This window comes from Callithrix jacchus, chromosome 14 (assembly GCF_049354715.1).
Source record: "Callithrix jacchus isolate 240 chromosome 14, calJac240_pri, whole genome shotgun sequence".
Taxonomy (NCBI): domain Eukaryota; kingdom Metazoa; phylum Chordata; class Mammalia; order Primates; family Cebidae; genus Callithrix; species Callithrix jacchus.
The window spans coordinates 89981581-89997685 of NC_133515.1; the positions used below are offsets into that span (position 1 = coordinate 89981581).

A 16105-nucleotide genomic window follows, 5' to 3' on the forward strand; every position below is an offset into this window, starting at 1 on the left:
CATCTAGGGGCCGGGTGCAATGGCTCATGCCTGTAATCCCAGCACTTTGGGAGGCAGGCAGATCACCTGAGGTCAGGAGTTTGAGACCTGCTTGGCCAACATGGTGAAACCCCATCTCTACTGAAAATACAAAAATTATTTTTGTATGGTAGTGTTGTGTGCCTGTAGTTCCAGCTACTCAGGAAGCTGAGGCAGGAGAATCACTTGAACCTGGGAGGTGGAGGTTGCAGTGACCTGAGATCACACGACTGTACTGCAGCCTGGGCAACAGAGAGAGACTCCATCTCAAAGGAAAAAAAAAGAGGAGTCTAGGAATCCCATGGTGCCTGGTCTCCCAGAGACCCTGCTGATCCCCAGGGAAATGCTGCAGCCGCAGGACCTTCCTGAACTTGTGATGCCAATTTTGTAGGTCTTTTGTAAACTAAGCCAGCATAGGGCGGGCAGACCTTACAGCCTCCCCACCCTGATTTGGTGCAAACAGGACTCTTGGGGCTGGATGACCTTCTTGTTCTCTGAGTATAACTAGGATTTAGCCAGACAAAGAGACCATTTACACAAACAACCAAAGCAAACAGGAAATCCTTCAGCTTCTGAAGTTGGGCCGGAGTTCAGCTCCTTTTTCGCCTTCCCTCCTCTCAGTGGGCAGGATGCTAGGGCTGTGTGTTCATTACATGCAGACTCAAGGTGTGTGCCGTGGAGCTAGCCCTGGGGGAGAGGGGAACTGTAGAGTGTGTCCTGGAGGTATTTCTGCAGGATTGTTCAAAATTATGTTTCTGCTGGGTTGTGAAACTCTAGGCAGTGATGACCTTACTACCTCTAAGGCCACAGAAACCAGCACAGTGCCTGGTATGCGGTTGGTGATCCAAGTGCCAGGTTTATAAAGGACAGGAGATTTGACAGAACTAAGCATGCATCGGGAATTGGTGGGTGTGAGTGCCCCATCCGTGCTCTGGGCAGCTACTGGTCCTCTGGGTCCTGCTGTGTGATTAGATGGCTTCCGAGCAGCCTTGGGCCGCCAGCACTCACCCTGCCTTCTTTGCGTTCTCTCCCTCAGGGTATTTGGTTTCCCTGTCCACTATACTGACGTCTCTAACATGAGCCGCTTGGCGAGGCAGAGACTGCTGGGCCGGTCGTGGAGCGTGCCAGTCATCCGCCACCTCTTCGCTCCGCTGAAGGAGTATTTTGCGTGTGTGTAAGGGACATGGGGGCAAACTGAGGTAGCGACACAAAGTTAAACAAACAAAAAAACACAAAACATAATAAAACACCAAGAACGTGAGGATGGAGAGAAGTATCAGCACCCAGAAGAGAAAAAGGAATTTAAAACAAAAACCACAGAGGCGGAAATACCGGAGGGCTTTGCCTTGCGAAAAGGGTTGGACATCATCTCCTGATTTTTCAATGTTATTCTTCAGTCCTATTTAAAAACAAAACCAAGCTCCCTCCCCTTCCTCCCCCTCCCGCTCCTTTTTTTTTTTTTTTTTTCGGTCAGACCTTTTGTTTTCTACTCTTTTCAGAGGGGTTTTCTGTTTGTTTGGGTTTTGTTTCTTGCTGTGACTGAAACAAGGTTATTTCAGCAAAAACCAGTAACAAAAAATAGTAACAATACCTTGCAGAGGAAAGGTGGGAGAGAGGAAAAAAGGAAATTCTATAGAAATCTATATATTGGGTTTTTTTTTGTTTTGTTTTGTTTTTTTACTATATATCTTTTTTTGTCTCTAGCCTGATCAGATAGGAGCACAAGCAGGGGACGGACAGAGAGAGACACTCAGGCGGCCGCATTCCCTCCCAGCCACTGAGCTGTCGTGCCCGCACCATTCCTGGTCACGCAAAACAGAACCCAGTTAGCAGCAGGGAGACGAGAACACCACACGACACTTTTCTACAGTATTTCAGGTGCCTACCACACAGGAAACCTTGAAGAAAATCAGTTTCTAGAAGCCGCTGTTACCTCTTGTTTACAGTTTATATATATATGATAGATTATGAGATATATATATAAAAGGTACTGTTAACTACTGTACAACCCGACTTCACAATGGTGCTTTCAAACAGCGAGATGAGTAAAAACATCAGCTTCCACGTGGCCTTCTGCGCAAAGGGTTTCACCAAGGATGGAGGAAGGGAGACAGCTTGCAGATGGCGCATTCTCACGGTGGGCTTTTCCCCTTGGTTTGCCACAGAGTGAAGGAGGAGAACCTGGGAGCCGTGTTCTCCCATTTCTCCCTGCCAAAAAGGGGGTTAGATGAGGTGGTCGGGACCGTGGACAGCTGAGAGTGGGATTCATCCAGACTCATGCAATAACCTTTTGATTTTTTTCTAAAAGGAGACTCCCTCGGCAACCTGGCAGGGTATGGAGTCTTCAGGCCCAATTTCTCACTTTAGCCGATTCGAGGGCTCCTTGTGGTGGGATCAGAACTAATCCAGAGTGTGGGAAAGTGACAGTCAAAACCCCACCTGGAGCAAATAAAAAAACATACAAAACGTACTGGTGCTTTCCTGTCTAAGTCGCCTTTTGTGTGTTCTTTTATGAGGCCCCCACCATCCACCCCTCTGTGCACAAGGCGGCTCCTGGCCCCTGGAATGTGATGTTTTTGGTCATCTCCAAAGGCTGCAGTTTTATACTGGGAGGCTGATGACACCTTTTATTATAATTATTCTTATGGTTCTGGTTATAATTATGTTTGTTTTGAGATTTTCTTTAAGAAAACAAAAACCCAACACCCTTCCCTTTAGGTTTCAAACCAAGGTGCGGGAGCAGGGTGCTTCTGAGTTAGCGGTGGCTCTGGTGCCCTGGCTCCCACCCCTCGGGCCAGGTGGGCCACTGGGCATGGTGACAGCTGGGCGGCCAGGGAGTCCGCGAGGTCTGCCTTCCGGGCTCGTCACTCTTCTCTTCTACTTCCCCTCCTCTTGAGTCGGGTGTGTCAGGGCTGGAGGGAGGACCGGCCGTCTCTCTCCTTGTGTGTGTGGTTGGAGTGGTGTGTGTTTCTTTTCTAGTACTCGGTCTGATGATAGCTGTGCTCTTACCTCGAGTCAGCAGCACCTGGAGCTCCCACCCCCCATGCTTGGCACTTGGTTCTGCCTCCTACAAGGCAGGTGGCCTGGCGTCAGCAGTAGGAAGGGACGGCGTTGTTGGCTCCAGGGTGAGGGCCCGACGGGCAGGTGCTTGCCTGGGTAGATGGGGTGTAGATATGTGGCATATAGAGATATATATTTTATAATGGGAGGGGGGATGGCACCTCCTGGGACTGGCAGAGCTGGGAGGTGTGTCGGCAAGCACATGGCCCCAAGTCCACGTCCCTAGAAAGATGGGGCCTACAGTGATAGGCACTCTATAAATACATAGATAGGGTCATGTATAAGAAATATTATGGGGTGGGGAGTGGGGAAAGCAGGCTCAGTTTGCTGAGCCTCAGTCCCCACTGCAGACATAAACCCCACACCAGTCAATCTCGCACGCATACACAGGAGCATATTTCTGTACTGATGCATAACGAATGCACTCTCACACACGCCAGGGAGCTCCCAGCACTCTTCTCCCAGGGTTCAGGACTTTGTGGAGTCAGCCCGTGCAGCTATTTACCTCTGTTGCCCTGATTGCAGGTAGACTGTCAATCCCAGAAGTTGCTAGGTGCTGAAGGCGGGAAAAGGAGGAGGTTTTCTTTCAGCAGGTGCTCTCCTCTAGCAGGTAGTGTTCTATCTCTTTTGCCCCTGGTGATGTCAAAAGATTCTTCTGTTAGCAACCTGTGATACTGACCTGCAACTCTAGGCACCAGTAAAGTCAGCCCTCAACTCCCCCTACCTATTCTCCCCCAACTAAAATCAAATTGATATCCAGGTCTGTCTTGGCCAGGGGGCTTTCATTGGGGAAAAAAAATGGGACAGTGAACCTTACCTATTGACTAAACCAAATTAGTAATTAGTGACAAAATCAAACCAAGGCTTTGACCCCCTGCTCATTACTCAGGAGTAAATTCACACAGCTGGTGGCTGGTCTCACTCTTTTTTGGGGTGCTTGGTCCTGGACCCCAATCTACTGTCTCCTTGACAAATTGTTTAAGATCATGCCCAGTTGCTTACTGTTACCTCTTGACAGGTGGTGACTGGGCCCCTGTGGGTGGGAGCAGCGAGGAAGGGAGCCTCTGCCCCCTCTTTATAGAGTCCTTGTGCTAACTGTGGTGCTGGCCCAGCCCCTCCTTGCTCCAGTGGGGTCTCCGTCCTTTGGGCCTGGAGTCCACCAGTGCCACTCTAGGAGGGCTGGGGGAGGAGGGGCTGCCTCAGGCAGTCCAAGGTGCTCCCTCCCCCACTGGCTGTCGCTAAGGTCTTCCCGGCTCCCAGGATCAGGACGGAGTCATCTAACACTTCAGGCTCTCCCAAGCCACTGCTTAGTGACAGAGTTAGCCTTTCCCAGCGGCCCGAGCTCCACCGGAGCTGGGCCTGGTGCTCCACCCAAGGGATTGGTGTGGGGACTTGGAAAGAGACTTGGTAGCCAAGGGCATGGCAAGCCCGGGGGATTCCTGTGGGCCGGCTTGCTCCAGGAGGGAGTGCTGAGCACAGAGGAGCCCTTATGGCTGACAGCTTGAGAGCACTTGTTCCTCCAGGTCTAGCCACTTGACTGGGCCCTAGAATGGACCAGATGCCCCAGAGGTTGTGGGCTCCCCTTGAAAGGACAAGAGTTAACAATCACCAGCTTTTCTTCCAGCCCAGCCTGTGGTCTTGGTCTCACAGTAGAACTTGTGGGAGAGTGTGGGGGCTTTGGGATTGTGCCAACTTGGCTAAGCTGAGACATGCTTAATCCACCGCAACCCTGGGGCCTCCGGGGACAGGTATTGGGTCACTTTCCGAGGGGCGCTGTGCTTCAGCAGGCTGTAGATAAGGCAGAGGTTAGAAGTGGTGGAGTAGGGCAACCAAGAGGGCCTAGGGAAAATTGCCAGACATATTTTCTCTCCAAAGATCAGGCCCATTTCCCCCTTAGAAACAAGGGTTCTGGGGGTTGAGGATGGCAGCTTCCCCCCTGCAGGTGCCAGGTGGAGCATGATGCCAAAGAGATCCGTGGCTCTTGCCTGGGGGAGGTAGCCAGGTGCTAGTACTGGGGACACAGTCCTTGGCCTCCTGCCTGAGCAGGAAGCTGGTTTCCAGCAGGTGGCTGGTGCTAATCCCCACCCCAAGGGAGTGACGGGACAGTGAACAGGCAGCCTGGGGGGCCACAGGTGGGCACTAGCAGGGGTCTGCAGTCTACAGATGATGACGTGAATCTGTTGATCTCCTTTTCTGTCTAAGCCCAAGAGACTTCTTGCTATTGAACATCCTATTGGAAAGCAAACTTTCCAAGACAGCATCCGCGACCTGTTAGCTTTTGAAATGGGCCTGGGTGTGATTGGCTGGTAGGAATGCGCGTGTGAGTTTTGGCGCGTTGCAAGGATTGGGGCAGGCAGCCCGGCAGGAAGGAAGGCTGACACCGAAAGGGTCTCACAGGGCCTGGCTCCCCTCGCCTCCCAATAATTGACCACCAGGCCATGGCGACTCTGTGGAAGTCGCCACCTTCTCCAGCAGAAGGAATATTTCAGTAGAGCCATCTGGGAGATGTTCCTCTAGGAAAACTGCAGTCATTCATTTCATAGTTTTGCTTATATAAATAGAGTAGATTTGGGAGGCAGTTTTGAATTCCTGTCTCTATGCTGCTTGGAGCAGAATTGCAGCAGCTCCAAGTATCTTTCAGAGCTGTTGCTTTTAGGAGCCCCCTCAAGCTGTGGGCCTAGGGCCAGGGCAGGGAGGGGTGCTGCCTGGCACTGTGCCCTGAAGAGGGGCTGCTTGCTTGCTTTGGTTGGGAGCATGGCAGAGCCAAGATTCTGGTGGGACCGAGTTTCTAGCCAGGCCCCTGTTTTGGTCCCGGGAGGTGAGTAATCTGAGTTTGTCGTGCATTCTCCAGGCTGCCTGCTCCTGGCGCGGGAGCCTAGAGGGCCCCCCTGGAGTTGTCCTCCAGGAGTCCTGCCTATTTGGCAGGAAGCAGCCAAAACCTCCCGCTCCCAACCCCAGGGGTGGAACGGGTGTTATAGAGGGATGGCCTGGAGCTAGGATGGCTTTTCTGGCCATGCCCTGCTGAGCCAGGATTAGGGAAGGTGTCAGCTGCCTCCTCACCAGGCCCTGTGCTGGCGTCAGGAGGACCAGGAGGAGAGGGAAGGAATGAGAGGATGGACTCTGCTGTTGTAGCGGGAGCTCTGCAATCTTTACGTTTTGGTAAAGGCAGGCCAGGGTCTTTGGGGACCGAGTTGGGGAGCCTTGTCTCTGTGTTTCTGAGACCCATATAAGGTGGGCCTTTGGTGGGTGACCTGTCTCTGACCCGAGGCAGCAGAGTTTTGGGGAGTAGGGGGAGAGAAGCGAGCAGGGAGGACAAGGACAGAAGATCCCTTTGCTGGTGACTTACTCACTTCCCCCACCAGAGGGCCCGGGACTCCCAAAACTCCCGTAACTGGAAAGCTCCCTGGCTCAGCTCCACTGGAGGGGCAAGGAGGGTGGCTCCCCAGCCCCAGCTGAGCGGCCTCCACCCCTGTACCTGAGAACATGAGCAGCGGTCTAAAGTCCCTGAGTCCCATTTCACTTCACAGACCGATTTGGTTGCACAGCCCTAGAATTCAACAGACAACAAAAATGCTGAAATTCCTTAGAATACGCAGAGGGAGGAGGTGACTCAACAAGGTGCTAAAACATTTTATTAAAAATATATATTGTTAAATTAAGTCTGCTGTCTGGACAATGACTGTTTGTTTTGTTTTCTTGTAGTGGAGTTTAAAAGAGACTATTATTTTACTCTGATATATTATTATTAAAAAGGCATTTTAACTTTGTACTTGAAAACTAAATGAGCGATTTCATGTGTTTTAGCTGAGGCATTGAAGTAGCGGGTGCTTACTTATTTGTGGGAAATCATGTATTCATACTGAAGAATAAACTCCGTAGCTGATTTGGTAATAACTTTTACTGTTACAGACGATTTCGCTTTGACCCCGGTGGCAGAGCACTTTTACTCCACATTCCACGCAGCTAAATGCAGGACTTCCCAGGCCCTTCCCTCCCCAGCCCTCTTTCCTTTCTCTTAAGTTCCTCTTTTTTCCTTTATTATTTTTTTTTCCTGGTTCCAGCATCCTTTCACCACTGTGTTTTTTTTTTTGTTTTTTTGTTTTTTTTTTTTTAGGGTTGCTTCTCTATTTATTGACAATAATAATGTACATTTCACAGTCTGGTTCTAGGACATCCAGGGAGGGACGAGTGGGGCCCGAGCGGGTTCCTGCCCCACCCGCCTGGTGTCCTGTTGTATCTCTGTGTAAGTGATGCTCGTGACATAGCTGTTTATGAAATAATTAAAGAGGTCAATGCGTACAACAGATGTAGAAAGTCTGTCAGTTCCGCCTTCATCACATTTTTTTTTGTGCCCAGAAGAATATAATAAAGCTCCTTTCTAATGTACTTGTGCTGGAGAACACTTGAATAAATGGACTGTTTTTGTGCAAAAAGAAAAACGGAAAAGCACCGTAATAATGTCCTTTTGTCTCGCGTCTCTTTTCCCTGCCATGACCGTTCACAGCCTCCTTCAGGGGGCTCAAGTACCTAAGCAGGGAGGTGCTAGCGCCTGGCCTCGACGAGGCAGGGCTTCCCTAAAGCACGTCACCTGCATGAGCATCAGATTAGTAAATGGGGCTGTCCCCTGGGTACAGGAAAGAGTTTGGTTGACTGGAAGCTGAAAAAATAAGTTATGGTGAGACAGGATTGCTTGGAAAGTAAATTCAGCTCTGGGCTGAGCAACAGAAGTTATTAATTTATTTAGAAACAGAGTTTCTCTCTTATTGCCCAGGCTGGAGTGCAATGTTGCAGGCTTGGCTCAATGCAACCTCCACCTCCTGGGTGCAAACAATTTTCCTGCCTCAGCCTCCAGAGTAGCTGGGATTACAGGCATGCACCACCACATCCAGCTAATTTTGTATTTTTAGTAGAGACAGAGTTTCTCTATGTTGGTCAGGTTAGTCTCGAACTCCCCACCTCAGGTGATCCGCCTACCTCAGCCTCCCAAAGTGCTGGGATTACAGGTGTGAGCCACCGTGCCCGGCTCAGAAGTTTTAACACCAGAAAAGGGAGAGGAGCGCACCTTACTCCAATGCCTTGATCAGACGCAGCGGGAGGAGGATTTTTGAACCTGGGTGCTCAAACTCTAAGCAGTGTTTTGCCAACAAACAAGCATTCAGAGGAGAGCAGCCAGAGTGGTAGACGGTCTGGACTATCAAGCAGCCCCAGAACAAATCAGGGCATTTGTCCTAGAAAAAGGAAGAATCGGCAGGCCAATGTTTGTAAATTGACGGGGCAAGCCCAAAGGGCTGGGGTTTTCCCAGGTGTTCCACAGGCAGGTGGAATGGTGCAGGGAAGCCAGTGTCAGCTCAGCATAAGGGAGGGACGTTCCTTTCCCTGCTCCAGCCAACAATGCAAGGGCCACTTGAGTGCAGTGAAGCCCTGAGCAGTTAAAAGTGCTGGACAGCCACTTGGGGATACCCCTGGTTTTCCTTCAAACCCCAAGTCTGAGTTCTCTCGCTGTCTGACCCTCCCCAGAGCTGTCTTGGAAGTGGATGTTGCCTCTGGCTCTGCAGAGCCCTTCACTCAGTGTTCCCTTTGTCTGCATGACTCAATAATCACTAGTTCTCTGTCCCCACCTATCTAAAGTGACCATCTGACTGGATGCAGTGGCTCATGCCTGTAATCCCAGCACTTTGGGAGGCTGAAGTGGGCAGATCATCTAAGGTTGGGAGTTTGAGATCAGCTTGACCAACATGGTGAAAACCCATCTCTACTAAATATACAAAGATTAGCTGGGTGTAGTGGCACATGCCTGTAATCCCATCTACTCGGGAAGCTGAGATAGGAGAATCACTTGAACCTTGGAGGTGGAGGTTGCAGCGAGCCATGATTGTGCCAATGCACTCCAGCCTGGGCGACAGACTGAGACTGTATCCCATATAAATAAATAAATGTGACCATCTGAATAAATGCAAGAACTGGGACAATTCATACCTCGTCTCAATTCTAAGACCTCAAGCATCTGTGTTTCAGTTTCATTTCTAAGTGCCTAGTAGGTCTAGTCAGTGCTTGGTTCTCTTAAGGAAGGGTTACTCGGCCAGGCATGGTGGCCCACCCCTGTAATCCCAACACTCTGGGAGGCCAAGGCATGTGGATCACTTGAGGTCAGGAGTTCAAGACCAGCCTGGCCAGCATGGTGAAACCCTATCTCTACTAAAAATACAATAATTATCTGAGTATGGTGGCGGGCACCTGTAATCCCAGCTACTTGGGAGGCTGAGGCAGGAGAATTGCTTGAACCTGGGAGGTGGAGGTTGCAGTGAGCCAAGATTAATCCCCTGCACTCCAGCCTGGGAGACAGAGTGAGACTCCAGCGTCAGCCTCCCAAAGTGCTGGGATTACAGGTGTGAGCCATGGTGCCTGGCCACCACCAGTTTGCTCTGACAGCACTCACCTCTCAGTATATCCACGACTTGGCCATTTTCACCTCTTCCCTGCTGCAGCTGTAGCCCAAGTTCCCATCATCTGTCCTCTGGCTGGTCTCTGTCCCCATCGTACCACAGCAGGTCTGTTTCTGTTCCTGTCTAAGCCCTTTTGACACACAGAATAATCTTATTAACCCATTCATGCCTGAGGTTGCAATGTTTTGAATTTTTGCAATCAGACCTTGGTGATGACCTTGAGCGGTAGGATATAAACAACTACCACATGCTTAGAATTCCAATAATGGAACATGAGGCATAAATGGGTCAAATCGGCCCCTTTTTAGGCTAGACAAGGTCTCTCACGCCTGTAATCCCAACACTTTGGGAGGCCAAGGCAGGTGGACCGCTTGAGGTCATGTTGTCCACCAGCCTGCACCACGTGGCGAAAACTTATCTCTACACTGGGCATGGTGGTACATGCCTGTAATCCCAGCTACCTAGGACACTGAGGTGGGAGATTCATATGAGCCTGGGAAGTCGAGGCTGCAGAGTGCCAAGACTGTGCCAATGCACTCCAGCCTGGCTACAGAGCAAGACCCTGTCTCAAAACAAAACAAAAAACTTTTTAAATTTTTATTTATTTATTTTGAGATGGAGTCTCACACTGTTGCCAGGGCTGAAGTGCAGTGGCATGATCTTGGCTCATTGCAACTTCTGCCTCCCAGGTTCATATGATTCTCCTGCCTCAGCCTCCCGAGTAGCTGTGATTACAGGCGCACACCATACCCGGCTAATTTTTTTTGGAATTTTTATTAGAGACGGGGGTTTCACTATATTGGCCAGACTGGTCTCGAACTTCAGACCTCGTGATCTGCCCGTCTTGGCCTCCCAAAGTGCTAGGATTACAGGCATGAACCACCACGCCCGGCCAAAAAATGCTTTTTTTAAAAAAAAAAAACATCTTGTTGCTATGGCAGTGAGAATAAACTCTCCTAGCCTGGTCTGCAAAGCTCTACCCTCCTCAAGCAACTGAGAACTCCAGCAACCTGGCCTTCTTCCCAACGACCATGCCAAGCTCTCCATTGCCAGAGGGCCTTTGCACGTGCTCTAGTCTCTGCCTGGAATGCTCTCATTTCCCTCCTCTGCCTGCTTTCCATCATTCAGGTATCAGCTCAGAGAAAATCTCCTTGACTACTCTAGCTCAAGGAAACTTCTTTTTTTGCTGAGACAGTCTTGCTGTGTCACTCAGGCTGGATTGCAGTGGTACAATCACGGCTCACTGCGGCCTTGATCTCCTGGCTAATTTTTAAAACAGTTTTTCTTTTGTAGTGACAGAGGTAGCGATCTTCCTATGTTGCCCAAGGTGGCCTTGAAGTTTTGGGCTCAAGTGATCCTGCCACCTTGGCCTCCCAAAGTGATCGCATTACGGGCATGAGCCACCATGCCCAGCCCTCAAGTAGCCTTATGCCCACTCCTTTTTATTTTATGAGCCCCATGCCCAGCCCTCAAGTAGCCTTATGCCCACTCCTTTTTATTTTATGTACTATCTTCATAGCTTTCAGCCTCTGAAATTATTATTTTTTTCTTTGAACAGAGTTTCACTCTTGTTGCCCAAACTGGAGTGCAGTGGCTCAATCTTGGCTCACTGCAACCTCCACCTTCTGATTTCAAGCAATTCTCCTGCCTCAGCCTCCCAAGTAGCTGGGCATGTGCCACCACGGCTGGCTGATTTTTGTATTTTTAGTAGAGATGGGTTTTCACCATGTTGGCCAGGCTGGTCTCGAACCTCATGATTTGCCCACCTCGGCCTCCCAAAGTGCCAGGTGAAATTCTTATTTTGCTTGCTGTTGTCTGTCTTCACTAAAATGAAAGTTCTGCAAGGCCAGACTCTTCGTTGTTTCTCCAGCATCCCCAGAGCCCTGACCAGGTCTCATACATAATTGCTATGTGGTAATTATAATCACTGTTTCAACTACCGAGCATTGAGTGCTCAGAATGTTCCAGAAACTGTTGTGTATTAACTTCACAACCCTCTGCGCCAGGTACTACTTCTCGTTTTACAGATGGGACACACCTTCTACGCATGGTCACAGGGGCACAGTGGCAACACTCAAATTTCAAACCCTGTCTGTACACTACAGGTTACCCCACTCCACCTCTCATGGGTCTTGGGCAGGTCCCCTGGGGAATGGTAGTGCCTCACTCCCTCCTCAAGAGTTTGTGTGTGCAGCCCTTCAGCCTTCCCCTGCCTTAGCCCCGGGTCCTTCTTCACCTACCACCCCAGGGGGCTGCCTCTGCAGAGGGAAGGGACAGCACAGGTAGGAGCTGAAGGCCAGAGCCAAGTCACTGTCCCCACTGGCCATGTGACCTCAAGTGAGTCTCTTAACCAGTCCTACCCACTGCTTAGACTGGAGAGAAAGAATGCAACCCTGTTTGCCTTGAAGGTTGCGCTGAGGATTCGATGAAGCAGAGAATGGGGAAGGGCTCGGGACGGGGTAAGGAGCGAAGGGCCACCTGTTTTCTCTGAGGCGCTGACCACCCAGGGTCCTGGCCTACTGCGTTGCTCTGGAGCCTGGTCTAGGGGCTTCCAGGAGAACCAGGCAGTGGCACAGGAAGGCTGGGTTTGGAGTAACCTCAGCTATGGTGTCCCAGACCCTCATGCTGGTACCGGTTCCCAAGAGAGGGCACATCCCTGCCTCACATTTGAGCCCCTTCACTTCAGTCTTTGGTTGCAGTTCTTTGTGTCTTTTGTGGCATTTATTGCAATTGCTAATCATTTTGTTTACTTATTTCTTGTGTCTCCCTCACTAGAATGGAAATCTAGGAGGGCGGAAACTGACTCTGCTGTCCTCCATTGTATCCCCAAGAGCTCTCTATCAGTTTGTGGAGTGAATCAGTAATCACACCTGCAGAGATCTCCAGAACAGGGACTCTCACCATCTTAGAAGCCTCTTTTTCTGGGCAGAGCATGGTTTAGGGAGTTTTTGACAATGTCAGGGACCTCTTGAGTTTGTTCCAATTTAGCTGCAGAAGCACCTATGTTATGTCCACAGTGTACAAGGGCAAGGAGAAGGGAAGTAGCATTTGCTTTTTGTTTCGTTTTCTTGTTGTTTTGATTTGTTTTGTTTTTTTGAGACAGGGTCTCTGTCACCCAGGCTGGAGTACAATCAGGGCTCACCACAGCCTTGACCTCCCAGGCACAGGTGATCCTCCCACTTCAGCTTTCTAAGTAGCTGCGAATTATTTCTTTTGAATTAGATACATATACTTTACTAACTTAAAATCAGCTAATTTTTTTATTTTTTGTAGAGATGGAGTCCCACTATGTTGCCCAGCCTGGTCTCTGACTCCTGGGTTCAAGCAATCTGCCCGCCTTGGCCTCCAAAAGTGCTGGGATTCCAGGCATGAGCCACTGCACCCAGCCAACGTTTGTTACTGAGTGTCCACTATGTCTGAGGAATTTGCTCCTGCAGTTGCAAATGTGACTGAACTTCCTGTGGGCCCCAGCTTGTGCCAAGTCCTTTCCATGCATTATTTCATATAATTCTCATGCAAAGGCCTCCAGTAATTATGCCCATTTTACAGATGGGAAAATTGAGGTTTATAAAGACTGCATAACTTGCCAGGGAAAAGGGTTGAGGTGCTGTGCGACATCCCAGCCCACCAGACTGTTTCCACTCTCCACGCTTCTCCAAAGCAAGTATCTACCCACAGGGAGGGTCTCCTGGGCTCTCAGAGCAACCTCTGCATTTAAGAGAATGAACCAAGGACTTAAAAAAGAAAACTAATATAACAGGACCATTTCCCCTAGGCCCAAAATTATGTTAGCTGCACCAAATTTTAAAATAACCAATTTAAAAAAAAGGAAAAAGTAAAAATTATTCATAATCCTACCTTCCAGAGATAATCACTGTTGGAATGTCTCATTTTTCGTTTCTTTTTTTTTTTTTTTTTTTTTTGAGACGGAGTCTTGCCCAGGCTGGAGTGTAGTGGCGAGATCTCAGCTCACTGCAATCTCCACCTCCTGGGTTCAAGCCATTCTCTTGCCTCAGCCTCCTGAGTAGCTGGGACTACAGGCAGGCACCACAGTGCCTCACTAATTTTTTGTATTTTAGTAGAGAAGGGGTTTCACCAGGTTGGTCAGGATGGTCCCAATCTCTTGACCTCATGATCCACCCACCTCAGCCTTCCAAAGTACTGGGATTACCAGCGTGAGCCACCGCATCCGGCCTTAATCCTTTTTCTTTTGAATTAGATACATATACTTTACTAACTTAAAATCATATTGTTCACTAATATCCTGTTTTATAACAATTACTAACATTTACCGGCACTTTGTGCCAGATATTTTTCTGTAAACATTTTGTTGTGAACATTTTCCCACATCACTAAATAGTCTTTGAAAACATCACTTATGTATGTATTTATTTATTATTTAGAGATGGGGTCTTACTCTGTCACCCAGGCAGGACTGCAGCAGCATGAGCACAGCTCACTGAAGCCTGGAACTCCTAGGCTCAAGTGATCCTCCCACCTCTGCCTCCAAAGTAGCTGGGACTACAGGAGCGCCACAACGGCCAGGTAACTTTTTTGTATTTTTCGTAGATATGGTATTTCACCATGTTACCTAAGCTGGTCCCAGAAAACACCTTTTTTTTTTTTTTTTTAAGTCAGTCTTACTCTTGTCACCCAGGCTGGAGTGCAATGGTAAGATCTTGGCTCACTGCAACCTCTGCCTCACAGGTTCAAGTGATTCTCCTGCGTCAGCCTCCCGAGTAGCTGGGACTACAAGGCGCATGCCACCATACCCGGCTAATTTTGGTATTCTTAGTAGAGATGGGGTTTCACCATGTTAGCCAGGCTGGTCGTGAACTCCTGACCTCAAGTGATCCGCTCGCCTAGGCCTCCCAAAGTGCTGCGATTACCGGCGTGAGTCACCGCGCCCGGCCGAAAACGCCATTTAGTAATGGCTGCATACTACTCTACCCAGAGACAGTCCATGATTTATTTAACCCATTTCCTTATCCTGGACATTTCCAGTATTACGTTTTCCTTAGATGATGAAATTATCTTTTTTTTTTTTTTTTAATTTACTTATTTATGTAGAAACAGGGTTTCTCTCTGTCGCCCAGGCTGGAGTGCAGTGGTGCGATCTCGGCTCACTGCAGTCTCCACCTCCCAGGCTCAGGCGATCCTCCCGCCTAAGCCTCCTTAGTAGCTGGGACCACAGACGTGCGCCACCACGCCCAGCTACTTAAAAGAAAATTAAAAATTAAAAAAAAAATTGTTTTAAGAGATGGAGGTGGGGGGGGGGTCTCCTTATATTGGTCAGGCTGGTCTCGAACTCCTGGGCTCAAGCCGTCCTCCCCAACTCGTTTCCCAAAGTGATGAGATTTACAGGAGAGAGCCACCGCGCCCGCCAGCGCAATAATCACGGATGCTGCAGTGACTGAGCATGAGAGCGTGTTCCTTTACTTATGGAAATACATTTATATATATTTTTGTGAAAAACAGAAACGACCCCGCCCCCGCGGAGTTAGGAGAAAAGCAGCGGGGAGCAGTGGATGGGAGGGTGCGGCGGGCTCGGGCTCTGTAGCGTGGCTGGGTGCGGGTCCTGAAACCGCGCAAGGCTTTTCCAAGGGCGCCTGGCATCCCGGGGCTGGGGGCGGGCTGGGCCTGGGGCTCGCAGGTCCGCTGCGTCTCGCCGCCACGCATGCGCGCGCACCGCCCTCCCTGAGACCGGCCCGGGGCGCCGGGCAGCCTTTTGCTCCCTAGGTGCCCGCCGGGGCTTCCGGGTGTGCAGGAAGGTCCCGCCTCGCTCGGGCGGGGCGAGAGCACCGACGTGGCGTCCTCTGCGGCTCTGCTCGCCGAGGGTGGCGCGGTGACCTGCACACACCCCTGCCTGCAAGCTGCGAGCGGTCGAAGCCGGGCGTTTCAGCTGGTCACCCGGGTCCGGTCATTTTTTAGGATAAATGTCTCAGGCGTATTTCGGGTCGAGGGGCTCGGGACCCATATTAGGAAACTGGTCCCAGAAAGGCTGAGCGTTTCCCTCCGCGCCGAGCCAAAGAGCGACGGCTGGAAGGGCTCACCTTTACCTGGAGTCCCTTGGGTGTCTCTCGGAGTTCTCAGAGGAAGCACTTTTGGATGAGGTCGCGTGTGGTGGTGGGGATGGGAGTCAGGTGGTCACCAGGAGCGGGAGTCTACTGATGAGGGGTCCCAAAGGGTTTGGGTGGCAACCTCCGGTAATCTTTGGGGCTAGGAAGTTTGTTTTTAACTCAGGAGGAGCATCATCAATGCTGTGTATGCTGGTGTTGGTGGTGGTGGTGCTGGGTTGGGATGTATATAGGGTCATCCTGGCCCACAGCCTTCTCCCAGGGTAGACTGAAGCTGCGAGGCCCTTCTGTTTGTGCATTTTTCTCCATGTAAGTCTCAACACTGCACCTCTAGCGTCCCTGAGTCAGAGGGGCCTGGAGGGGCCTTCCCTGGGTTTGCGGCCTCGACAGGCTCTGGTAGGATCCCTGGCTGGAAGTGGAGAAGTGGATATGAGAATAGGAAGGATTACAGCCCCTGCCCTGCTGCCGAGGAGGGGACTTTCCTTCCCTTTTTGGGTAGGCTTGGCC

General features: G+C 50.3%; 1 protein-coding gene across 15 annotated transcripts in view; it reads left to right on the forward strand.

Annotated features, from left to right (window-relative positions):
* Positions 1-7517, forward strand: part of DNMT3A (DNA methyltransferase 3 alpha) — a 115246-nt gene extending 107729 nt beyond the window's left edge. For all 15 annotated transcript variants that reach the window (XM_003734782.6, XM_078349761.1, XM_035272997.3 and 12 more), the window contains one exon: positions 1055-7517. In XM_003734782.6, the coding sequence (XP_003734830.3) occupies positions 1055-1196 (142 nt within the window). In that variant the 3' untranslated portion in view covers positions 1197-7517. The remainder of the gene's footprint in view (positions 1-1054) is intronic.
* Positions 7518-16105: the final 8588 nt, after the last annotated feature.